The sequence below is a fragment of the Salvelinus namaycush genome, chromosome 25, assembly GCF_016432855.1.
Source record: "Salvelinus namaycush isolate Seneca chromosome 25, SaNama_1.0, whole genome shotgun sequence".
In the NCBI taxonomy this organism is placed as follows: Eukaryota; Metazoa; Chordata; class Actinopteri; order Salmoniformes; family Salmonidae; genus Salvelinus; species Salvelinus namaycush.
In genome coordinates this window covers 19,106,301-19,132,844 of record NC_052331.1, presented here as the reverse complement: position 1 = coordinate 19,132,844, position 26,544 = coordinate 19,106,301, and the positions used below count along the sequence as shown (strand labels likewise).

The 26,544-nt window shown below is 44.6% G+C and overlaps 1 protein-coding gene across 1 annotated transcript in view; it reads left to right on the top strand.

Annotated features, from left to right (window-relative positions):
• Positions 1–26,544, top strand: part of LOC120019828 (potassium voltage-gated channel subfamily H member 6-like) — an 82,360-nt gene that overhangs the window by 6,147 nt on the left and 49,669 nt on the right. Inside the window, exons 3-6 of the mRNA XM_038963242.1 lie at positions 18,004–18,174; positions 18,313–18,483; positions 18,804–19,055; positions 19,421–19,641. Coding sequence (XP_038819170.1) covers positions 18,004–18,174; positions 18,313–18,483; positions 18,804–19,055; positions 19,421–19,641 — 815 coding nt within the window. The remainder of the gene's footprint in view (positions 1–18,003; positions 18,175–18,312; positions 18,484–18,803; positions 19,056–19,420; positions 19,642–26,544) is intronic.

Genomic DNA, 26,544 nt, shown 5'->3' with positions numbered 1-26,544 from the left:
ACACTAGTGTCTGCTAGCAGATACCCATAGACTTCCAGACATTGCGTTAACGCTAGTTAGCATTGGCTCACAAAACTACCTCTAACTTCCTTCATACTGGACACTGAGACATAAAAATGGTATCCACAAGTTTATCTGAATTAGATAAAGGGCTGTCCAAATGAAAGATAGCCAGCGATATGTTAGGTATACCTAAAGACGTCCACCATGATTTTTTTACTTTTATTGTTGAAAAGCGATATCCCAAGTATAAATACAGTAAAGTACACACACTAAAGGGTAAAAAAATAGGTTTTGAGCAAAATAGACACAACTGGAGGAGTAGAGCATTCAAGGAGTTGGTCTGATGGGAACCCCTGATGTCATCAGCCTCCCCCTTGCTTGGGAACTCCCCGAATTGTGCTATGTCATGACTTACCTGGACCACCAATTGGGATGTACCTTTTGTTAAGTAAATACGGTGTTAAATGAGGTGGAAAGGAGACTGGAGTGCCAGTTTAAGCCCAAAATAAGTATAAACTGTCCAAACTGAAATGGTCACAATCTAAACAATTGACAACATAGAGATATATATAGGTCTCATCTTTGAATCTGTGTAATTATGGAGTCTGTGACAGCATGGTCAGCGCCATTGAGTCTACAGTGCATTCGGAAAGTATTCAGAGCCCTTGACTTTTCCCACATTTTGTTACGTTACAGCCTTATTCTAAAAATTATGAAATATTTTTTCCCCCTCATCAATCTACACACAATACCCCATAATGACAAAGCAAAAACAGGTATTTAGATATTTTTGCAAATGTAAATATTACATTTACATAATTATTCAGACCCTTTACTCAGTACTTTGTTGAAGCACCTTTGGCAACGATTACAGGATCAAGTCTTCTTGATGACGCTACCAGCTTGGCACACCTGTATTTGGGGAGTTTCTCCCATTCTTCTCTGCAGAGCCTCTCAAGCTCTGTAAGGTTGGATGGGGAGCGTCGCTGCACAGCTATTTTCAAGTCTCTCCAGAGATGTTTGATTTGGTTAAATTCCGGGATCTGGCTGGGCCACTCAAGTACATTCAGAGACTTGTCCCGAAGCCTCTCCTGCATTGTCTTGGCTGTGTGCTTAGGGTAGTTGTCCTGTGGGAAGGTGAACCTTTGCCCCAGTCTGAGGTCCTGAGCAATCTGGAGTAGGTTTTCATCAAAGATCTTTTTGTACTTTGCTCCGTTCATCTTTCCCTCGATCCTGACTAGTCTCCCACTCCCTGCTGCTGAAATGCATCCCCACAGCATGATGCTGCCACCACCATGCTTCACCGTAGGGATGGTGCTAGGTTTCCTCCAGATGTGACACTTGGCATTCAGGCCAAAGAGTTCAATATTGGTTTCACCTGACCAGAGAATCTTGTTTCTCATGGTCTGAGTCCTTTAGGTGTCTTTTGGCAAACACCAAGAGGGCTGTCATGTGCCTTTTACTGAGGAGTAGCTTCCGTCTGGCCACTCTACCATAAAGGCCTGATTGGTGGAGTGCTGCAGAGATGGTTGTCCTTCTGAAAGGTTCTCCCATCTCCACAGAGGAATTCTAGAGCTCTGTCAGAGTGACCATTGGGTTCTTAGTCACCTCCCTGACCAAGGCCCTTCTCCCCCGATTGCTCAGTTTAGTATCCATGCCAGGTTCTTCCATTTAACAATGATGGAGGCCACTGTGTTCTTAGGGACGTTCAATGTTGCATAAATGTTTTGGTACCCTTCCCCAGATCTGTGCCTCGACACAATCCTGTCTCGGAGCTCTATGGACAATTCCTTCGACCTCATGGCTTTGGTTTTTGCTCTGACATGCAATGTAAAATGTGGGACCTTATATAGACAGGTGTGTGCCTTTCCAAATCATGTCCAATCAATTGAATTTACCATAGGTGGACTCCAATCAAGTTGTAGAAACATCTCAAGGATGATCAATGGAAACAGGATGCACCTGAGCTCAATTGAGTCTTATAGGAAAGGGTCTGAATACTTATGTAAATAAGGTATTTCTGTTGTTTTTTTAAAAATACATTTGCAAAATTTTCTAAAAACCTGTTTTCGCTTTGTCATTATGGTGTATTGTGTGTAGATTGCTGAGTTGTTTTCATTTTTGTACATTTTAGAATAAAAAAAGTATAGTTTCTGAATACTTTCCAAAGGCACTGTACATACAATACACTAACAAACCCCCGAAACAGCAACCAAATGGTAGCTACGTATAACCACCTGTACTTTCTAAATAGCCCAATGTCACAACTGATACAGCTCAGCAGTAGTTGATGCATATACAGTATGCACAATGAGAGTGAAAATGATCATCTAAAACCTAGGCATATACTGTAATATAGAGTCTACTTGAGCTGTAGGCTCAATGTCTAACCGTATATGCTAGTAAGCCATGAGGGAAGAATAGATGACCTAATAACTAGAAGAAATAGACCCCATAGATTACTAGAATAGGCCTGCAGATTAGAGAGTAGTCTGGAATAAGCTCTCTCTAACAGAACGTTTCATTAAAGGTGATCGCCAACAGCTGATTGCCATGTGGGTTTTTAACAAACCCTCAGCATGCTAGGTAATGCTAGTACAACGGCCTACTAGCCTACTGGGCACAGACATCAATTCAACGTCTATTCCACATTGGTTCAATGTCATTTAATTGAAATGGCATGCAAACAACGTTGATTCAACCAGTGTGTTCCCAGTGGGAATCCAACACGGCTGGAAGATATAGCGATCCTTGATCGGTCATTGCACCGCAATATAACATCAGCAACCCCAGTTTATTTTTAATTTTTATTTAACCAGGTAGGCTAGTTGAGAACAAGTTCTCATTTACAACTGCGACCTGGCCAAGAAAGCATAGCAGTGTGAACAGACAACAACACAGAGTTACACATGGAGTAAACAATAAACAAGTCAATAACACAGTAGGGGGAAAAAATTAGTCTATATACATTGTGTGCAAAAGGCATGAGGAGGTAGGCAATAAATAGGCCATAGGAGTGAATAATTACAATTTAGCAGATTAACACTGGAGTGATAAATCATCAGATGATCATGTGCAAGTAGAGATACTGGTGTGCAAAAGAGCAGAAAAGTAAATAAATAAAAACAGTAAGGGGATGAGGTAGGTAAATTGGGTGGGCTGTTTACAGATGGACTATGTACAGCTGCAGCGATCGGTTAGCTGCTCAGATAGCAGATGTTTAAAGTTGGTGAGGGAAATAAAAGTCTCCAACTTCAGCGATTTTTGCAATTCGTTCCAGTCACAGGCAGCAGAGAACTGGAAGGAAAGGCGGCCAAATGAGGTGTTGGCTTTTGGGATGATCAGTGAGATATACCTGCTGGAGCGCATGCTACGGGTGGGTGTTGTTATCGTGACCAGTGAGCTGAGATAAGGCGGAGCTTTACCTAGCATGGACTTATAGACGACCTGGAGCCAGTGGGTCTGGCTACGAATATGTAGCGAGGGCCAGCCGACTAGAGCATACAGGTCGCAGTGGTGGGTGGTATAAGGTGTTTTAGTAACAAAACGGATGACACTATGATAAACTGCATCTAGTTTGCTGAGTAGAGTATTGGAAGCTATTTTGTAGATGACATCGCCGAAGTCGAGGATCGGTAGGATAGTCAGTTTTACTAGGGTAAGTTTGGCGGTGTGAGTGAAGGAGGCTTTGTTGCGAAATAGAAAGCCGATTCTTGATTTGATTTTGGATTGGAGATGTTTAATATGAGTCTGGAAGGAGAGTTTACAGTCAGCCAGACACCTAGGTATTTATAGATGTCCACATATTCTAGGTCGGAACCGTCCAGGGTGGTGATGCTAGTCGGGCGGGCGGGTGCAGGCAGCGAACGGTTGAAAAGCATGCATTTAGTTTTACTAGCGTTTAAGAGCAGTTGGAGGCCACGGAAGGAGTGTTGTATGGCATTGAAGCAGTGAGGTCCAAGGTGATTACTTAAAATCTGAGGAAAAAATGTTAGGGTTAGAAGTAGTAATTATTTAAACAATGTATTGTGAATATATGCTTAGTGATGGAAACGAACCAGTAACAATGTTTACCTGCTGACAGACTACTAACACCATCCACGTAGCACAAGAAATCACCCTGTTCGGTTGCTGAATAGCGCACATAGCGGCCCACAGCATTTGGGCCACACAATGGTGGTAGATATGAGTCACACTCAGCTACTGTGCACAAAGGTCGTGACCCACAGCATGATTGAACAGCTGTAGAAGAGTTGAGCTAAACCAGGTTATAGAGATACCTTGCATATGCACAATGTACAAGCATGCATGGATTTACAGGTCTCTTAATAAATAGAACACACCTAGATATTGCCTAACCTCAATGGCTTCATGAGCATAACAGCTTGAATGAATGGACATAACTAACCAATAGACTGACTGTAGGAGTACAAAGCATGTGCCCAGAGCATCCATGTTTTCGAGCCAGTGCATGATGCAGTAGCACTGAAACCATGATAATGCAGTGGAGAATGTAGCGCCACGACCACACCGTGTGTTCCCGCCTAATCAATATTAGTATCCATGCCGTAACACAATACTATTGTGCAGATGATGCAGGGAAATGGCAACTGACCCATTACATAGCATGAGCAGAGCATAAAACACATGCTGCCAATAAAATACCCAGTACTCCTTGTCACGGCCGTTTAAAGGAGTGGACCAAGGCGCAGCGTTTTGAGCGTACATACTTGTTTATTTAACGATGTCGCCAACAAAACAATAAACAACCAACCGACACCTGAAGCCAACGGAGTGCTCACAGGCAACTAAACATGGACATCTACCCACAAAACCAACATGGAAAATGGCAACCTAAATAGGCTCCCCCATCAGGCCACCATAAACCTACATACCCCTAGACAATACAAAATCCCCATAGATAACCAAAAAACCCTAGACAAGACAAAAACCCTGAGACAATACAAAAACTAAACAAACCACCCTTGTCACACCCTGACCTAACCAAATAATAAAGAAAGCAAATATAACTAAAGCCAGGGCGTGACAGTACCCCCCCCCCCCCCCCCCCCCCCAAAGGTGCGGACTCCCGGCCGCAAACCTAAACCTATATGGGAGGGTCTGGGTGGGCATTTCTCCGCGGTGGCGGCTCTGGTGCGGGACGTGGAACCCGCTCCACCTTAGGCTTGGCCCACTTAGGTGGCGCCTCTGGAGCGGGGACCCTCGCCGCGGGCCCCGGACAGGAGGGCGACTCTGGCAGCTCCGGACAGGAGGGCGACTCTGGCAGCTCCGGACAGGAGGGCGACTCTGGCAGCTCCGGACAGGAGGGCGACTCTGGCAGCTCCGGACAGGAGGGCGACTCTGGCAGCTCCGGACAGGAGGGCGACTCTGGCAGCTCCGGACAGGAGGCAGGCACAGGACTCACCGGGCTGGGGAGACACACAGGAGACCTGGCTCTGGGAGCAGGCACAGGACTCACCAGGCTGAGGAGACATCCAGGAGGCCTCTTCCTTGGCCGAGGCACCGGATACACTGGGCTGTGGGGGAGCACTGGAGATCTGGTGCGTAGCCTTGGCACCACTCTTCCAGGCTGAATGCCCACTGTAGCCCGGCAAGTGCGGGGAGCTGGAACAGGCCGCACTGGGCTGTGCTGGCGAACCGGGGACACCGTGCGTAGGGCTGGCGCAGGATAACCCGAGCCGAGGAGACGCACTGGAGGCCAGATGCGCTGAACCGGCACCATCCCTCCTTGCTCGATGCCCACTCTAGCCCGGCCGATGCGAGGAGCTGCGATGTAGCGCACCGGGCTATGAGTGCGCACTGGGGACACCGTGCGATTCACCGCATAACATGGTGCCTGCCCGGTCACTCTCTCCCCACAGCAAACACGAGGAGTTGGCTCAGGTCTATGACCTGACTCCGCCAATCTCCCCTTATGCACCCCCCCCCAAAGAAATTCTGGGGCTGCCTCTCGTGCACGCCTCCTCGAGCCAACTCCTCGTAGCGTCGCCGCTCCGCCTTAGCTGCCTCCACCTCCTCTTTAGGACGGCGATACTCTCCCGTCTGTGCCCAGGGTCCCTTGCCGTCCAGGATTTCCTCCCATGTCCAACTCTCCAACAAATGCTGCTCCCTCCTAACACGCTGCTTGGTCCTTTGGTGGTGGGTAGTTCTGTCACGGCCGTTTAAAGGAGTGGACCAAGGCGCAGCGTTTTGAGCGTACATACTTTGACATAAAGAAAGCAAATATAACTAAAGTGAGGGCGTGACACTCCTACACTCCCATGTAAAATAGATGAATAATATACAAAATATAAAATGTGTAAAGTAGTCTCAACAATCAATATAAACTCAGCAAAAAAAGAAACGTCCTCTCATTGTCAACTGTGTTTATTTTCAGCAAACTTCACGTGTAAATATTTGTATGAACATAAGATTCAACAACTGAGACGTAAACTGAACAAGTTCCACAGACATGTGACTAACAGAAATTGAATAATGTGTCCCTGAACAAAGGGGGGGATCAAAATCAAAAGTAACAGTCAGTATCGGCTGTGGCCACCAGCTGCATTAAGTACTGCAGTGCATCTCCTCCTCATGGACTGCACCAGACTTTCCAGTTCTTGCTGTGAGATGTTACCCGACACTTCCACCAAGGCACCTGCAAGTTCCCGGACATTTCTGGGGGGAATGGCCCTAGCCCTCACCCTCCAATCCAACAGGTCCCAGACGTGCTCAATGGGATTGAGATCCGGGCACAGAATGAGCAGTATGGCTGGCACAGAACGAGCAGTATGGCTGGTGGCATTGTCATGCTGGAGGGTCATGTCAGAATGAGCATGCAGGAAGAGTACCACATGAGGGAGGAAGATGAGATTGCCTGCAATGACAACAAGCTCAGTCCGACACACCGCCCCAGACCATGACGGACGAGGACAATCAGCTGTCTGCCCTGTCTCCCTGTAGCGCTGTCTCACAGTATGGACATTGCAATGTATTGCCCTGGACACATCTGCAGTCCTCATGTCTCCTTGCAGCATGCCTAAGGCACGTTCACACAGATGAGCAGAGACACTGGGCATCTGTCTTTTGATGTTTTTCAGAGTCAGTAGAAAGGCCTCTTTAGTGTCCTAAGTTATCATAACTGTGACCTTAATTGCCTACCGTCTGTAAGCTGTTAGTGTCTTAACGACCGTTTCACAGGTGCATGTTCATTAATTGTTTATGGTTCATTGAACAAGCATGGGGAACCGTGTTTAAACCCTTTACAAGGAAGATCTGTGAAGTTATTTGGATTTTTACAAATTATCTTTGAAAGACATGGTCCTGAAAAAGGGACGTTTCTTTTTTTGATGAAAAAAAACAAGATCCCACACACAACAGGTGGGAAAAGGGTGCCTAAATATGATCCCCAATCAGAGACAACGATAGACAGCTGCCTCTGATTGGGAACCATACTAGGCCAACCTCGAAACCAAAAACTAGAATGCCCACCCTAGTCACACCCTCACCTAACCAACTAGAGAAATAAAAGGATCTCTAAGGTCAGGGCGTGACAGTACCCCCCCAAAGGTGCGGACTCCGTCCGCAAAACCTGACTCTATAAGGGAGGGTCCGTGTGGGCATCCAGCCTCGGTGGCTGCTCCGCTGCGGGACGTCGACCCCGCTCCGCTCGCGGATCCGCCTGCTTAGGTGCTCTGCTCTGGTGCGGGGATCGTCGCCGGAAGCTCCGGACCGTGGATCGTCGCCGGAGGCTCCGGGCCATGGATCGTCGCCGGAGGCTCCGGGCCATGGATCGTCGCCGGAGGCTCCGGGCCATGGATCGTCGCCGGAGGCTCCGGGCCATGGATCATCCCTGGAGGTCTGGAGCGCAGAGCTGGCACAACGTGTCCTGGACAGATAACCACCTTCGCACGGTCAAGTGCGGGGGGCTGGCACAGGACGCACTGGGCTGTGAGTTTATCCTTGATTGACTTGTGTTCTCAGATTAGTTCAGGGGTGTGCTTCCTGGACCTTGTCAGAGCAGCATGGGGAATTTAAGAAAAACAGTGTAGGCTACGAAACTCCCGAAACTAATGATATTTTAACTAGGTAGTTTGCAGCCAGATAATTAGACCTAGTGACTGACAAGACAGTAAGCAACATTAAATAAATTATCTCGCAATCAAATCCATCCGATTTACAAACCCCCAACTGGTAGCCAACAGCAGAAGTAGCCATAAGACGGTTAACATGGCTAATGCCCTGCAGTTTCTGAAGGCTGTGGGCAGAAAACAGACAGCAAAATGTTACAGCAATAGCATGTCACCAAGAAACACCAGCGCATAGCTTGCACGCGTCAGCCATCAGAGGATGTGTGGGCAGAACTGGTCAACTAAAGATGGTGTTGTATGAATATGTGTAGAAACTGCTTGAAATAGAAATCCAAGATCCTGCTTGCAGGCGATGGCATGGCGATGTTGGCTAGGTAAACTCGTGCATGAACACTTAAGCGGGTTTAACAGTCGTCTCGCGCCAAACTGAGCATGTGCAGGCCGCCAAATCAAAGGCACGCCGATATATACAGTTGTTTTTGACGAAAATGAAAACGTGTCAGTTTGTCTCTTTCACGAGGTTGGAGTAATAACAAGTTCAGCTACTTAAGACATTGGCTCAAATCTAGGTTTTGCCTTTAGATTTTGAGAAATTAACAACTAAGGAAGAATTGTTCACTTCTCATTGACATCTCAACTCCCTGTCTGGGAGCCTAGGCTAACCCTTCAGCTGAAGCGCATTAGTTAATATGGTGAAGCACAAGGACACACTGGGCCATTACACTGTGGTCTATCTCTCCTGGGGTTTGTGTGTAATTGGCTTTTCAATTTGTGAGCAGCATGTTTTCATGGCCTGTCTTTTGGCTGCCTTCCATCCACAAGACAGAGATTTGTGACAGGAACTCCTGAAAGATTTCATCCTCTCATTATCAACATTAGAGCAGAAGCCTTGGAAGACAGGAGGGATTTCTATTTGGGTCATTATTATGGCACATTAATCTGGTTTAGGAGTGGAGGATGAATACAAAATCCTGTTAAAGGGGGATAGAGCCAAACCAAGCTGGTAATTATCATTTTCCTGAAGTCAATAAGTCAATAAGCCATATATAAAAATGAGCTTGCTCAGTAAGAAATGCTAGCGGCCATGACTGAAGCCAAACAAGAGTTGTCTTGGGTGTGTGGTTTGATGTGGGTGTTTCTTGTGTGTGTCTTTGCCGGGGTTTGAAACCAAAATTATCTTCCAAACCATTAGTTTTTTCGTTCCATTCCACTGTTCCGACCAGCAAAATAAAGTTCTGAATCGGTTCGAACGATTTATATCAATCCTTTCTGTTCCTTTTTAAACCTCTGAAATCTGAAACTATTTTATTTTTTACATTTAGCTAAACATTAAATTACTTCACCAATCCGTGTGGGTAGAGCAGCTTGCTATGGAGTGGGCAAGCTATTTACATGCATTGGACAGATGAGTGTAGGGCATGAGATGCGACAGAAATGTTTCCCTCTCTGGCACTCGAGGGCGCCAGGCTGACCTTCATTACGCACACCTGTCACCATCATTACCGCAGCAGCGCTCATTGGACTCACCTGGACTACTTCCCTTTGTTGATTGCCCTGTCTATAACTGTCTGCTCCCCTATTTGTTCCCTGTGTCAGCATTAATGTTGTTATGTATTCATGTCCAGACGCTGTCCTGTCTTGTTCCATGTCCGTTGCCATTAAATGTTCACTCCCTGTTCCTGCTTCTCATCTCTACCAGCGTCGATCCGTACAGTCTTGTATAATTTGAATGCTGAGTGCAAGGCCTAGACTCTAGGCATGGCAGCGTAGATCAGCTCCAGGCCCCTCTCATCACAGATACGGGTCATGAAGGAGCCTGACTTACAGATTCAACCCAGCTCCTATCACAGAGAGAGAGCGCGAGAGAGAGACTGTCATCATACAGTCATGGAAGCCAACAGTAAATACACTGTTGAACATAGCCAACCAGAGATTATGATTCACAGCTAATTCACAAGGGACATGTGCCAGCATGGCACTGACTGGTTGGCATTACTCACCCTGGCCCAGGAGTAGTCCATTGCGGGACCGTGGATGGGGGCATGCACCTATTTACAATATGCAAGACACATACAAACACACACAGCACTGATTACATTTTCAATGGTGGTTATGATATGTGAATTCCAGGACAAGTGGTAATATTTTGACATTTGACCAGATCAAATATGACCAAAGATGATATATTATAGTGACAAGATGATCAACTGACCGCTCTAACAATGGAAATACATGTCGGCAAATGTGAAAGGCAGGCGTGAGGAGGCAAGATCACGTGGGAACATTCTAGCCAATGGTCTTTTGTAGAAAACATATCAATACACTCGTAACGACCTAAGCATTATGAAACTTCTATTCGATCAAATAAGCCTCACCTATTTTAGCTTCTCTACATTGGCTATCAGTCACTTTTAGAATAAATCAAATTGTATGAATCAATTAATTAAGGCTAGGCTTGGTTTAGACCCATCCCATATCTCAGTTATTTTATCCATCTACGAGCCAGGACACAGCCTGAGATACTCTGGCAGGGCACTGTTGACCATTCCAAAGTCTAGGTTGAAAACGAAAGGAGACCAGGCATTTGCCATTAGGGACACTAGACTTTTGAATGGTCTGCCAGAGGAGATCTGGCTTGCAGATTTAGTGCCTCTTTTTAAATCCCTGCTGAAGACACACTTTTATAAAGATCCCTTTAATGTATGATATTTTCATTCTCCTTTCTCCTGTCTTAGTTTTTAGTTTTTTAGTTTTTATTTTATAAAATTATTTAATGATGTGAAGCACTTTGTGACTTGCATTAAAAAGTGCTCTACAAATAAAGTGTATTATTATTATTACCTTTCAAAATAGCAATTCACATTTATCTTGACCGAATTCGACAGTCTCTCATCGCCCCCATACAAAAACTCCTTACTCTTGAGCGAGGCATTTAACCCTAATTGCTCAAGGGTCACCATTGATAAAGGCAAACCCTGGTCGTGACCCCTGTCCAAGGTTGTCTCAGGGAGAGTTGGGATATGCAATAAACACATGTCTAATAGGACAAACAATTATTTAAAAGGTTGTGTTAAAACATTAGGAATACCTTTCCATGATGTAGACTGACCAGGTGAATCCAGGTGAAAGCTATGACCCCTTATTGATGTCACCTGTTAAATCCACTTCAATCAGTGTAGATGAAGGGGGGAAGACGGGTTAAACAAGGATTTTTAAGCCTTGAGACAATTGAGACATGAATTGTGTATGTGTTCCATTCAGAGGGTTAATGGGCAAGACAAAATATTTAAGTGCCTTTGAACGGGGTATGGTACTAGTTTGGTTTGAGTGTGTCATGAACTGCAACGCTGCTGGGTTTTTCACACTCAACAGTTTCCTGTGTGTATCAAGAATGGTCCACCACCCAAAGGACATTCAGCCAACTTGACACAACTCTGGGAAGCATTGGAGTCAACATGGGCCAGCATCCATGTGGAACGCTTTCGACACCTTGTAGAGTCCATGCCCCGACGAATTGAGGCTGTTCTGAAGATAAAAAGGGGATGCAACTCAATATTAGGAAGGTGTTCCTAATGTTTTGTACACTCAATGTATTCTTCTTGAAGAGTGTACTTTGAATGACTGTCACTTCTTAAGTCTGAGCTTAGCTATTAGAAATCCCATTATTTTGTTAAGATCAAAGGGGTCCTCACAAAGGGAATTCACTGTGAGATCATCATCTAGGCAGGAACACACATTACACAGCAGCGATATGGACAGCAACAATTAGAGAATACCCCCATCACTTTTAAATTCTGTCCCGTGCGAGAGAGAGAAGGAGAGCGAGATAGGGATGATGAGAGAAATAGCAAAAGAGGGAGAGAGCAGCATACCACCCTGCATCCCACTGCTAGCTTGCTTCTGAAGCTAAACAGGGTTGGTCCCTGGATGGGAGACCAGATGCTGCTGGAAGTGGTGTTGGAGGGCCAGTAGGAGGCATCCTTTCCTCTGGGTAATGTTTGGGGACATTGCCCTGTGTAGGGTGCTGTCTTTCGGATGGGATGTTAAACAGCTGACTCTCTGTGGTCACTAATGAGCTCGTGGCACTAATTGTAAGAGTAGGGGTGTTAACCCTGGTGTTCTGGCTAAATTCCCAATCTGCCCCACATACCAGCATGGACCCCTAATCAACCCCAGCTTCCAACATATGTAAACATATGTTTCCAATGCCAATAAAGCCCTTAAATTGAAATTGAGAGTCAGCAAGACCTGGGACCCTGCTGTAATTTAGGTCTGATGATGAGCTGATCACTCCCCAGTCTAACCCCATGGGTTCAGCTTTATAATAAACACACACAGAACGCTCAATGGTTATGCCTGAATTGATATTGTGTGTGTTGAGACATATGATATACTGTATGCAGATCTTGATAAGCATACAATAACATCAGAGATAATCACACACCTGCCACAGTAGCCTCAGTATGATGTTGGTTACATACTGTAGAAGAGGAGGCTCATGAGTGGCGCAGCGGTCTAAGGCACTGCATCTCAGTGCTTGAGGTGTCACTACAGACACCCTGGTTTGAATCCAGGCTGTATCACAACCGGCCGTGATTGGGAGTTCCATAGGGTGGCGCACAATTGGCCCAGCGTCATCCGGGTTTGGCTGGTGAAGGCTGTCATTATAAATAAGAATTTGTTATTAACTGACTTGCCTAGTTAAATAAAGTTTAAATAAAAAAATGTTAGACACATCAAGCATATTAATATTCTATGGTTAAGGGCCGACCCCACTGTACATCTCAATGATCTATTATTGGCTGACTCCTAAGGTTATTATTAGTGATGATGACTTACAGGGCATTGTGAATTTTTTTATTTAATTTAATTTTTTTACCTTTATTTAACCAGGTAGGCTAGTTGAGAACAAGTTCTCATTTGCAACTGCGACCTGGCCAAGATAAAGCATAGCAGTGTGAACAGACAACAACACAGAGTTACACATGGAGTAAACAATAAACAAGTCAATAACATGGTAGGAAAAAAAGAGAATCTATATACAATGTGTGCAAAAGGCATGAGGAGGTAGGCAATAAATCGAATAATTACAATTTAGCAGATTAACACTGGAGTGATAAATCATCAGATGATCATGTGCAAGTAGAGATACTGGTGTGCAAAAGAGCAGAAAAGTAAATAAATAAAAGCAGTATGGGGGGTGAGGTAGGTAAATTGGGTGGGTTATATACCGATGGACTATGTACAGCTGCAGCGATCGGTTAGCTGCTCGGATAGCAGATGTTTAAAGTTGTTGAGGGAGATAAAAGTCTCCAACTTCAGAGATTTTTGCAATTCGTTCCAGTCGCAGGCAGCAGAGAACTGGAAGGAAAGGCGTCCAAATTAGGTTTTGGCTTTAGGGATGATCAGTGAGATACACCTGCTGGAGCACGTGCTACGGGTGGGTGTAGCCATCGTGACCAGTGAACTGAGATAAGGCGGCACGTTTCCTAGCATAGCCTTGTAGATGACCTGGAGCCAGTGGGTCTGACGACGAACATGTAGCGAGGGCCAGCCGACTAGGGCATACAGGTCGCAGTGGTGGGTTGTATAAGGTGCTTTAGTAACAAAACGGATGGCACTGTGATAAACTACATCCAGTTTGCTGAGTAGAGTATTGGAAGCTATTTTGTAGATGACATCGCCGAAGTCGAGGATCGGTAGGATAGTCAGTTTTACTAGGGTAAGTTTGGCGGCGTGAGTGAAGGAGGCTTTGTTGCGAAATAGAAAGCCGACTCTAGATTTGATTTTGGATTGGAGATGTTTGATATGAGTCTGGAAGGAGAGTTTGCAGTCTAGCCAGACACCTAGGTACTTATAGATGTCCACATATTCTAGGTCGGAACCGTCCAGGGTGGTGATGCTAGTCGGGCGTGCGGGTGCAGGCAGAGAGCGGTTGAAAAGCATGCATTTGGTTTTACTAGCGTTTAAGAGCAGTTGGAGGCCACGGAAGGAGTGTTGTATGGCATTGAAGCTCGTTTGGAGTTTAGATAGCACAGTGTCCAAGGAAGGGCCAGAAGTATACAGAATGGTGTCGTCTGCGTAGAGGTGGATCAGGGAATCGCCCGCAGCAAGAGCAACATCATTGATATATACAGAGAAAAGAGTCGGCCCGAGAATTGAACCCTGTGGTACCCCCATAGAGACTGCCAGAGGACCGGACAACATGCCCTCCAATTTGACACACTGAACTCTGTCTGCAAAGTAGTTGGTGAACCAGGCAAGGCAGTCATTAGAAAAACCGAGGCTACTGAGTCTGCCGATAAGAATATGGTGATTGACAGAGTCGAAAGCCTTGGCCAGGTCGATGAAGACGGCTGCACAGTACTGTCTTTTATCGATGGCGGTTATGATATCGTTTAGTACCTTGAGCGTGGCTGAGGTGCACCCGTGACCGGCTCGGAAACCGGATTGCACAGCAGAGAAGGTACGGTGGGATTCGAGATGGTCAGTGATCTGTTTGTTGACTTGGCTTTCGAAGACCTTAGATAGGCAGGGCAGGATGGATATAGGTCTGTAACAGTTTGGGTCCAGGGTGTCTCCCCCTTTGAAGAGGGGGATGACCGCGGCAGCTTTCCAATCCTTGGGGATCTCGAATGGCCATTATGAGTGTACATTACTCATGTCTGACTTTTCATAGATGTGTTCACACGTATAGCTGACTTCCGATGGCGGGACTGTTTTTTTTTGTTGCTCTAAAATAACTATACATTTTTGAATTAAGGATTGGTACAGTGGTCATTGGTGCTATATTTTTGTAAAAGGTATTCTCAGAATCCAAACTGAATCATGCTATGTTTGACTATTGTTCAAGTGAAACAGTGATTCTGTGGGATTTTGTTGCTAGGCCAAAGGTGGATTAGTCTTAAAATCTGTTTTAGAGTTAATTGTACAGAGATTAGTTTTCCTTTCCTCTTACGTAATCAATAGGGGACCTCACACAAAGTAATTGTTGTTTTAGGTACTTCTCATTGCGTGGGACTTGTTATTTCCTTTCGGGCCACGGTCCTAGCCTCTCGTCTTCTCTGTGAGAACAGTGATGAGTTCCACAGATCAATAAGGTGATTCTCCTCTGAGAGCAGGACCAGTCTTTTATTAACATTCATTGTCCAATTATCCCCAAGACTCATTTCCTCTCTAGTAGATACTACCCACTGGGCACAGACGTCAATTCAACATCTATTCCACGTTGGTTCAACATAATTTCATTGACATGACATGAAAACAATGTTGATTCAACCAGTGTATGCTCAGTGGGTAGGGCTACATCCCAAATGGCACCCCATTCCCTATATAGTGCACCACTTTTGACCAGGGCCTGTAAGGGGGTATATAATACCTCCCAAATACTAGCTCTGTTCTGCCAAACCCTTAAGGGTCATCTTCATGAACAGTATCCACACCTAGTATCAATCCTTAGAACTCACTCAATGATCTACTGCAGTATCTACACTTGTGATGAATTTAGATTTGTGAATATTCTATATATACTGTATCAGACAGACTCAATCTCAACTCCTTATCTGCGTTGGGAACTGCTGGAATACGATCTGTCTGTCATTGACTTGTCATTGTTCCGCCATCACTTAATGATACGTATTCATGCAGGCTGGATGAGCAGTTTTATTGGCAGTGGTGTAAAGTACTTAAAAGTACTACTTAAGTAGTTTTTTTTGGGTGTCTGTACTTTACTTTACTATTTATATTTTTGACTACTTTTACTTTTACTTCACTACATTCCTTAAGAAAATATTGTACTTTTTACTCCATACATTTTCATTGACACCCAAAAGTACTTGTTACATTTTGAATGGTTAGCAGGACAGGAAAATAGTCCAATTCACACCCGTGTCAACCGAACATCCCTGGTCATCCCTACGGACTCTGATCTGGTGGACTCACTAAACACACATGCTTCGTTTGTAAATGATGTCTGAATGTTGGAGTGTGCCTGTGGCTTTCCCTAAATTAAAAAAACTAGAAAATGGTGCCATCTGGTTTGCTTAATATAAGGAATTTGAAAGCATGTATACTTATACTTAAGTATCAAAAGTAAATTTTAAACCAAATACTTTTAGACTTTTACTCAAGTAGAATTATACTGGGTGACTTTTACTTGAGTCATTTTCTAATAGGGTATCTTTACTTTTACTTAAGTATGACAGTTGGGTACTTTTTCCACCACTGTTTATTGGATGAGTCTAACAGGTATGTCCATCATTCTGTCAGGCATCTCTGGTCCTGTTCCAGTTTTAAGCAGTCTGAACAGCTCAGCTGTCCCCTGGCTGTGTTATTGCAGACTGAGATAAGATAGTAGCGGCAGAAACAGACCAATAGTTCAGCTCTCTCCTCAAGCTAATATGTAAATACTTTAAGAAGAGAAAGAGACATCTCCAATGAGTAATTCACTGTTTGTGATGAGGGAGGGAGGGTGGAAGGATGGATGGAAGAGAAGGGGGGAGAGAATGACTGAGAAGGAGAGAAAGACAGGGAGAGAGAGAGATGGTGGGGGGGTAATCTTTTCCGGGATATAATCCTATAATTTATTTTGGTTTATATGGTGCTTATGTTCTTCATGTAAACTATGATCTTGTTTCCTTATTGCCCCAGATAAAGAACCAAGGACAAGGCAGTTGTAATATCTCCTGCGGGAACAAAAAAATATGTTATACATTATGCTAACGTATGTTTACATTTTTTTGTACTGGTTTATTTGGGTCACTTTTTCCACTTGGACTCTTATAATTCCAGCCAATGATTTCAGTCAAATCCTTTGTGTAGCTTCACTCAGTTTTCGATAGGGTCACCATGGTTATGATCTAGCAGTTAATGGTGTTCTCAGGTGTGCTCCACATGTCAAAGGTGATTTAGCCAATCCAATATGCCTGTAAATCTGTGTGGATTATAGATGTGGTGTGCCCAGAACAAAGGGTTCAGTAGCAGATGGGTTTGCAGTACGGTAGATGACTGTGTGATATCAATGAGATGAATTAAAGGTAGAATAAGGGGCCATGTTAGAGCTCTAATCCAGGAGGGGTGATAATTCAGAATGTTCCTCCTGTCCTCAGTACTGTCCCTGTCAGGCCTGTCCTGTGTCCTTCATGCTACAGCATTTTCTGACTACTTCCTCCCCATACCTACACAGTCAGTCAGTGCCCTCCATGCCCCCCCCCCCCTCTCTCTCTCCTTCTTGCTCTCCCTAATCCCCTCGCTCTCCCTACTACCCTCTCCCTCTCTCGCTCAATCTCTCTCCCCCTCTCTCCAATCCCCTCGCTCTCCCTAACCCCCTCGCTCTCTTTCACTTTATCTCACCCTCCTATCCCTCCTTTCCCGTTCTCCCAGGGGAAGCCAGATTAGTTTGGCTCCTGGTAAAGCTTTAGCTTTCTACCAGGTTGGTATCACTGTCACCCGACACAGTTGGACTGAGACGGGATGGGTAGGAGTTACATCACAAGACATGCTTACAATATTATGCAGTCTATAGTTCTATCCTGAATATTGAATGATAACAATAAATACTTTATTTCTTTCACTGCAACATTATTTTCTTCTCTCTAAGATGTACTCTGTGACAACTCACATAAACAGCACTGACTGACATTCATACACTAACAGAGATAGAGAAAGATTGAGAAGATACTCATATTCATAGGACGGACAATTTACAGGATTGATATATTTCCTTAATGTAAATATTGTGTCCTTGAGGAAACCCACTCCATGGCAGATCAATGCAGCTCTCATCTGATGTTGTGTGTCTCCCTCTAGAGGAGAACTTTGGTATGCATGCTTTAAAATACAATCATGTTTGCTCACTGGTGGTGATGATGTGTGTATGTATGTGTGTGTGTGTGTGTGTGTGTCCGTCCAGGTGTGTGTTTCTCCTGTAAAATCGATGTGGTGCCAGTGACAAATGAGGATGGCTTGGTGATCATTTTCATCCTCAACTTCGAGCTTCCCACTGATCCACCTATTCCCAGGTCTCCAACTAGAGAGCTCAACCACAAGTTGCCCATCCCCTGGCTGACCCTAAGTAAGCAAAGCACATCCTCTGTGTGTTAACGAGTAGGGTCCAAAGATTTTCCTGTAAAATCTTAGAGATTAAAGTATTTTAATGACATTGTTACGGTGTAGTGTATTCAGAAACTGTGCTCGCCCACCTTTCCCCTTTGACGTGCAGAATGTCGGAATAGGTTGGAGAACGACACCGAGCTGGGCCACCAGCGGGACCTCCTTGCTCTGGGTCATGAGTCTGTGGCGCTGAAAAAGCTGCTGTCCCTGCCAGAGCGCCGGCGTCTGGGGTGCACCGGGGTACTACTCCGGGATGAGGACCAGAGAGCCCTGCTGGGAGGTGAGTGGTCCTTTGTGGCTCAGTTGGTAAGAGCATGGTGGGAGCAACACCAGGGTGTGGGTTTGTTTCCCACTGTGGTCACATGTACTAAAACGTATGCATTCACTGTACTTTAAGTCACTTTGGATGAAAGTGTTTGCTAAATGGCCTTCAGCCTTTTGCCCTCCTACACTGCTGTAGGAGTGCAGTTAGTCCCTGACAATGCAGAGGCCGTCATATGTTAATTTGATTTATTTTACCCTTATTTTACCAGGTAAGTTGACTGAGAACACATTCTCATTTACTTATTTAATGCTTACTTATTTCATATGTGTTTGTAGGTGAGTCCATCTTGCTCTCCACAGACACATCCGATGCTCCCCCAGCCCTGTCCCTGGGCTTCTCCCAGTCCTCCCCCAGGCTGCACTGCCTCCGGATGGATGAGGAATGTGGCTCCAACTGCATCGTGACGCCCAGCCACTCCTGTGAGAGCCTCTGCAGCCTGCGGCACGTCTCCTCCGTGGACGGCATCAAGATCCTGAGGGGACGGGCCAGCTGGCACGGGAAGCTCCAGACGCGGCCCAGCAGCACAGGTAGAGGAGGAGACAGAGACGAGAACAGGGGATAGGGCTCATGGGCAGAGGACAAAGATAAGGATGGGGGGCGGAGGCATGGGCAAGGGCAGGTGAAGGGACAGGACAGGTTGAGGACATGTATGGTACACATAAAAAGGCGGGGCTGTCAGGAGCTGTATGGAGACATTTGAGGATGAAAGAGGAGCTCAAATCATGTAATTGATGAATCCTTGTCTTACGTTAATGTTCCATCTTTTCAACATCACTATGTATTGTATCATGCACAAATCGCCTTCAACTCTATGTCACTGGCAATGAAATAAACAAGGAGTAAGCCTAGACTTCTAAGTCTAACACTATCATCAACATGTATTCCTTCTCAGGCGGAATGACCTGTATGAAGTCCAGCCTGCGTAATGTTACATCTGACACCACGTCTGACCCAAACCTTATCCGCTTCCGGACCTTTAGTCACGTGACACAGGTCAACCCACTTGAATACAGGCCCGACCCCCTGGTGGCCCGCCCGTCCGCAGAGAGGGACATAATCGCCCCGTGTAAACTGATGGACCGCACACACGGGGTCACTGAGAAGTTCACTCAGGTGAGTCGCTGCTCTTCTCCTATCAGTGGATGTATATGGATAGGATGACACTATTTCATGACAAACTGCAGTATCTAGCGCAGGAGTCTCAAACTCCTGGAGAGTTACCCTCCTGTAGGTTTTCGCTCAAACCCCAGTTGTAACTAACCTGGTGCTTATCAACCAGCTAATTATTAAAATCAGGTGTGGTAGATTAGGGTTGGAGTGAAAACCTACAGGACTGTAGCTGCTCTTCAGGAACAGGCTTGTAGAGCCCTGATCTAGAGGCTTTCACAGACATATTGTCCCTTCTGTAGTCTGCCATTGCAGTATCTTTCCTGAGAGTGGCAGCACTATCCAGAGAGTTTTGTTCTAAACTCAGTCGCTGCTGGTAAACTTAAAATAAAATGTGATTGGTTCCATACACATATTTAAAGGGAAAGGGAGATACCTAGTTTGTTGTACAACTGAATGCCTTCAACTGATTAGCAGATGTTATTGCGGGTGTAGCGAAATGCTTGTTTTCCTAGCTCCAACAGTGCAGTAAAATCTAACAATACACACAAATCTAAAAAGTTAAAGAATCAAATGAAGAAATATAGAAAAATTAGGACGAGCAATGTCAGAGTCCGGAGTATAAATATATATATATTTGACGGAATGTATAGACAATATGATAGAATATGTAGTATATCTGAAGAATAGTATCTGTACAGCAAAGTTAAATAGAATAGGCCTTGACTAGAATACAGTATTTACATATGAAGTGGGTATAACAGTATGTGAACATTATTAAAGTGACAAGTGTTCATTGATTATGTACATAGGGTAGCAGCCTCTAAGGTGCATGGTAGAGTAACCGGGTGGTAGCCCGGTTAGTGACTAAAGTTCAGGGCAGGAGGCTAGCTAGTGGTGACCAATGTTCCATAAAAAAAATAATCGACACAGATCAAATTTCAGGTCTGCTGAGCTCAAACTGGAACCTTGTGAAAATTCTGTGAACACTGAGGCTGTACCTGCTTTAAGTTACAGTTATAACAGTGGCCAAGTAGGCTACTGTAGCTATTTGATCATAATGTAGGCCTTCCAGACTGGCCTACCATCAAAAACAATGGAGAAAATGCATCCCATTTTTTAAATGGAAATAGCTGTTGTATCATTCAGCCTACAGTAGCAGTTCAATGTAAGCCTACGCTCCATGAGACTTTTGAAAGAAAACATGCAGGGCTTGACATTAACCTGTTTATCCACTTGTCCTTCAGACAAGGAGGTGACTGGACTTGTTGTGTTGTTTGATGCAAGAAACCACTTTACAAAATAAAGTGCATTATTATTCCCATACCATTATTACAGAGAATCAGACAAATTATGCTACCCTCGGTCTATTGGCTACAGAATTTATTCAAGCCTGTCTCAAAATACAACACTGCACCTTTAAGACAAAAAAAAAGCTCTTTATATGACTTGCTTTTCAAATAGGTCTAGAAATGTACACGTTTTGTGCTCTTGCAGGAAGCAATCACTCCCCTATTGCTGACTACACATTATCAATAACTGGGCTAATAAGTCACTAACAAAGGATATGAACAAAGTGTGCACAAGTGGCTACATGCAGCTCTTGCTTTGATCTCAAAACAAGCTCATCGACTCACGTCCACAGCTGTAAACCTTTCAGTTCAAAGTAAATAGCACATATCCATATATGGCAATGGTCTATTTTCGTACGGGCCTACTGGTTATGCAGCACCAGTCTGTGTAGAGTACCGGCTGAGTCGTGCACAATAGAATCCTACTCTGATGCGTTGTGCCTACAACACAATCTCTTCCGTAGTTCGTTTTGTTTCAGGAATGTTGCATTGAAAGTGACTAATATTGCATTGATTCGATCACATTTGCAACAGTAAAGGGAAATGTTGATAGTGTTAACTAAAAGGGAAAACTCTAGTAAATTGAGTGAAGTTCAATCTGATGCTTCTCTCCCTGGGCTGATATTTATTCTGCGCTCTGCGGGGCGGTCTCGGGGCTACTGCGCGCAGTTTAGAGGGAACATTGGTGGTGACTATGAAATAGCCTGATGGCCTTGAGATAAAATCGTTTTTTTCAGCATTCCTGTCCAAGCTTTGATGCACCTATATTGACCTCGCCTTCTGGATGGTAGCAGGGTGAACAGGCCGTGGCTCAGGTGGCTGAGGTCCTTGATGATCTTCTTGGCCTTCCTGTGGCACCAGGTGCTGTAGATGTCCTGGGGGGCAGACAGTGTACCCCCTGCGATGCGTTGGGCAGACTGAACCACCCTCTGGAGAACCCTGTGATTGTGGACGGTGCAGTTGCCGTACCAGGTGGTAATACAGCCTGACAGGATGCTCTCAATGATGCATCTGTAAAAGTTCTCATATGTATTTTCATAGACCAAAGTATCAGCTATCACACCATGTAAAGGAACAGCCTCTTAATTAAAAAATCATCATAATCATAAAATGAAACTTACTAGATTTGTCAACTCCAGACACCATAAAGGCATTTCATTTTTACAATTATTATCCAACAAGTGGTCAAAGGCCTTGATTGTTTAATTGTAACATTAGAATATTCAAATATGTAATACAAATCTCCAAACTTCGTTTTGTTTTTAAATCACTATTAATTGAATCAGGGCAAATTTCTTTTGCATTTTCTAGATGTAGAACATAAAACATTTCTAAAGCAAACATTATCCCTAGCACAGCAAATACAGTGCATTCGAAAAGTATTCAGACCCTTTGACTTTTTCCACATTTTGTTACATTACAGCCTTATTCTAAAATGTATTAAATAGTTTTCACCCTCATCAATCTACACACAATACAACATAATGACAAAGGAAAAACTGGGTTTTCAAAATATTTGCAAATGTATTAAAAATAAATAATGGAAATATCACATTTACATAAGTATTCAGACCCTTTACTCAGTACTTTTTTACAGACTCAAGTCTTCTTAAGTATGACTCTACAAGCTTGGCACCCCTGTATTTGGGGAGTTTCTCCCATTCTTCTCTGCAGATCCTTTCAAGCTCTGTAATGTTGGATGGGGAGCGTCGCTGCACAAATATTTTCAGGTCTCTTCAGAGATGTTAGATCGGGTTTAAGTCTGGGCTCTGTCTGAATCACTCAAGGACATTCAGAGACTTGTCCCGAAGCCACTCCTGCGTTGTCTTGGCTGTGTGCTTAGGGTCGTTGTCCTGTTGGAGGATGAACCTTCGCCCCAGTCTGAGGTCCTGAGCGCTCTGGAGCAGGTTTTCGTCAAGGATCTCTGTACTTTGCCCCGTTCATCTTTCCCTTGATCCTGACTATTCTCCCAATCCTTCCACTGAAAAACATCCCCACAGCATGATGCTGCTACCACCATGCTTCACCGTAGGGATGGTGCCAGGTTTCTTCCAGAAGTGACACTTGGCATTCAGGCCAAAGAGTTCAATCTTGGTTTCATCAGACCAGAGACTCTTGCTTCTCATGATCGGAGTCCTTTAGGTGCCTTTTGGCAAACTCCAAGCGGGCTGTCATGTGCCTTTTACTGAGGAGTTGCTTCCTTCTGGCCACTCCACCATAAAAGCCTGATTGGTGGAGTGCTGCAGAGATAGTTGTCCTTCTGGAAGGTTCTCAAAAGTAGAGATTTTTACAGACCATGAGTGGTCTTGCTACACTACATGTAATGAGGACATGAATAAGGGGTCCTTATGGTATAGCTGACCCTGCTCATTCCTGATGAATTCAGGATTTTAGACAAATCTGACGAAGTTGACCAAATCGCTGGACTCATCTTTTAGGAATCACAGTTTTGAGAGAACTATTCTATAAAAGTCACAAAGGGCCATTTCAATAAACTACATAATATATTTCAGTTAATATCCATTATTGGCAGTTTTTAAACACTTTATTGGAGAGTTTGAAATTGGGATCCTCTGTTCCAGAGAAGGGCATTTCCATTTGTAGAGCTGACATGAAAATTCACAACACATATTTTCCTCAAATTGTAAATCTTAAGCGTGAAAATCAAGTTTCTCTGCTGGACAAGGATTTCCCCAATATTCTAGAATCCCTGAGCTAATTTCCTGCTCTTCTACACATTTTGCCATGAGGCTGAGAGATAAAATTGATTTATTTAAGCAAATATTTTTTTTTAATGACTTATGACAGGGTTTTTTCACTTTTATTTAACCAGGTAGGCCAGTTGAGAACAAGTTCTCATTTACAACTGCAACCTGGCCATGATAAAGCAAAGCAGTGCGACACAAACACAGAGTTACACATGGAATAAACAAATGTTCAGTCCATAACACAATAGAAAAAGTATATATACTGTACAGTACAGTGTGTGCAAATGACGTGAGGTGGTAAGACGATAAATAGGCCATACTAGCGAAGTAATTACAATTTAGCAAATTAACACTGGAGTGATAGATGTGCAGATGATGATGTGCAAGTAGAAATACTGGTGTGCAAAAGAGCAAAAAACAACATTGGGGATGGGGTAGGTAGATTGGATGGGCTATTTACAGATGGGCTGTGTACAGCTGCAGCGATCGTTAAGCTGCTCAGATAGCTGATGCTTAAAGTTAGTGAGGAAGATATAAGTCTCCAACTTCAGCGATTTTTGCAATTCGTTCCAGTCATTGGCGGCAGAGAACTGGAAGGAAAGGCGGCCAAAGGGGGTGTTGGCTTTGGGGATGACCAGTGAGATATACCTGCTGGAGCGCGTGTTGTTATGGTGACCAGTGAGCAGAGATAAGGTGGAGCTTACCTAGCAAAGACTTATAGATGACCTGGAGCCAGCGGGTCTGGCGACGAATATGTAGCGAGGGCCAGCCGACGAGAGCATACAGGTCGCAGTGGTGGGTGGTATATGGGGATTTGGAGACAAAACAGATGGCACTGTGATAGACTACATCCAGTTTGCTGAGTAGAGTGTTGGAGGTTATTTTGTAAATGACATCGCCGAAGTCGAGGATCGGTAGGATAGTCAGTTTTACGAGGGTATGTTTGGCAGCGCGATTGAAGGAGGCTTTGTTGCGAAATAGGAAGCCGACTCTAGATTTAATTTTTGATTGGAGATGTTTAATATGAGTCTGGAAGGAGAGTTTACAGTCTAGCCAGACACCTAGGTATTTGTAGTTGTCCACATATTCTAAGTCAGAACCGTCTAGATTAGTGATGCTAGTCGGGCTGACGGGTGCGAGCAGGTTGAAAATTTAGTTTTACTAGCGTTTAAGAGCAGTTGGAGGCCACGGAAGGAGTGTTGTATGGCATTGAAGCTTGTTCGGAGGTTTGTTAACAGTGTCCAAAGAAGGGCCAGATGTATACAGAATGGAGTCGTCTGCGTAGAGGAGGTGGATCAGGGAATCTCCCGCAGCAAGAGCGACATTGTTGATATATACAGAGAAAAGAGTCAGCCCGAGAATTGAACCCTGTGGTACCCCCATAGAGACTGCCAGAGGTCCGGACAACAGGCCCTCCGATTTGACACACTGAACTCTATCTGAGAAGCAGTTGGTGAACCAGGCGAGGCAGTCATTTGAGAAACTAAGGCTGTTGAGTCTGCCGATAAAAATACGGTGATTGACAGAGTCAAAAGCCTTGGCCAGGTCGATGAAGACGGCTGCACAGTACTGTCTTTTATCGATGGCGGTTATGATATCATTTAGTAACTTGAGCGTGGCTGAGGTGACAAGCTCGGAAACTGGATTGCACAGCGGAGAAGGTACGGTGGGATTCGAAATGGTCAGTGATCTGTTTGTTAACTTGGCTTTCGAAGACTAGAAAGGCAGGGCAGGATGGATATACAGTAGGTCTATAACAGTTTGGGTCTAAGTGTCACCCCCTTTGAAGAGGGGGATGACCGCGGCAGCTTTCCAATCTTTAGGGATCTCGGACAATAGGAAAGAGAGGTTGAACAGACTGGTAATAGGGGTTGCAACAATGGCGGCGGATAATTTTAGAGAGGGTCCAGATTGTCTAGCCCAGCTGATTTGTACGGGTCCAGGTTTTGCAGCTCTTTCAGAACATCTGCTATCTGGATTTGGGTGAAGGAGAAGCTGGGGAGGCTTGGGCAAGTAGCTGCGTGGGGTGCGGAGCTGTTGGCCGGGTTTGGGGTAGCCAGGAGGAAAGCATGGCCAGCCGTAGAGAAATGCTTATTGAAATTCTCGATTATCATGGATTTATCGGTGATGGCAGTGTTTCCTAGCCTCAGTGCAGTGGGCAGCTGGGAGGAGGTGCTCTTATTCTCCATGGACTTTACAGTGTCCCAAAACTTTTTGGAGTTAGAGCTACAGGATGCAAATTTTTGTTTGAAAAAGCTAGCCTTTGCTTTCCTAACTGACTGCGTGTATTGGTTCCTGACTTCCATGAAAAGTTGCATATCGCGGGGACTATTAGATGCTAGTGCAGTCTGCAAATCTGGGGGGCCCGACCTCCAGGGGGCTGTGGGGGTGTGTGCTACACAAGTGACTTCTATGCCTGTGCACTTCTAAAAATGAAGTTTTCAGCACCACTTCTCACAGTGCACACAGCACCCCAGGCACTGGATATATGGGATATATAGGACTCTACATAATTATTTGTTTGATTATATACCAGCTATGAAACAAAACAGGAGAAATACTTTGAAAATAGTTACAGCAGCATTTCTTTGTTGTTGCTTTAAAATCAGAACTCGCACATGTGTACAAACTGAAAAGATCAAGTATGAGCACATCTATTTTTAGGCGCAAATGTGAGTAAAATGGTTGTACTGTAGAGCCCTGAGACGTTAACCAGGATATGAGCTAAATTCCCTGAATACTGTGTACATGTAAACGTGGTCAGTGTAGCAGCCCAGTAACACACTGCAGCAGTCTATTAGTCCACCACGACCCCTGGGAGGAGTTTCAAAAATTCTGCCCAGGGGAGA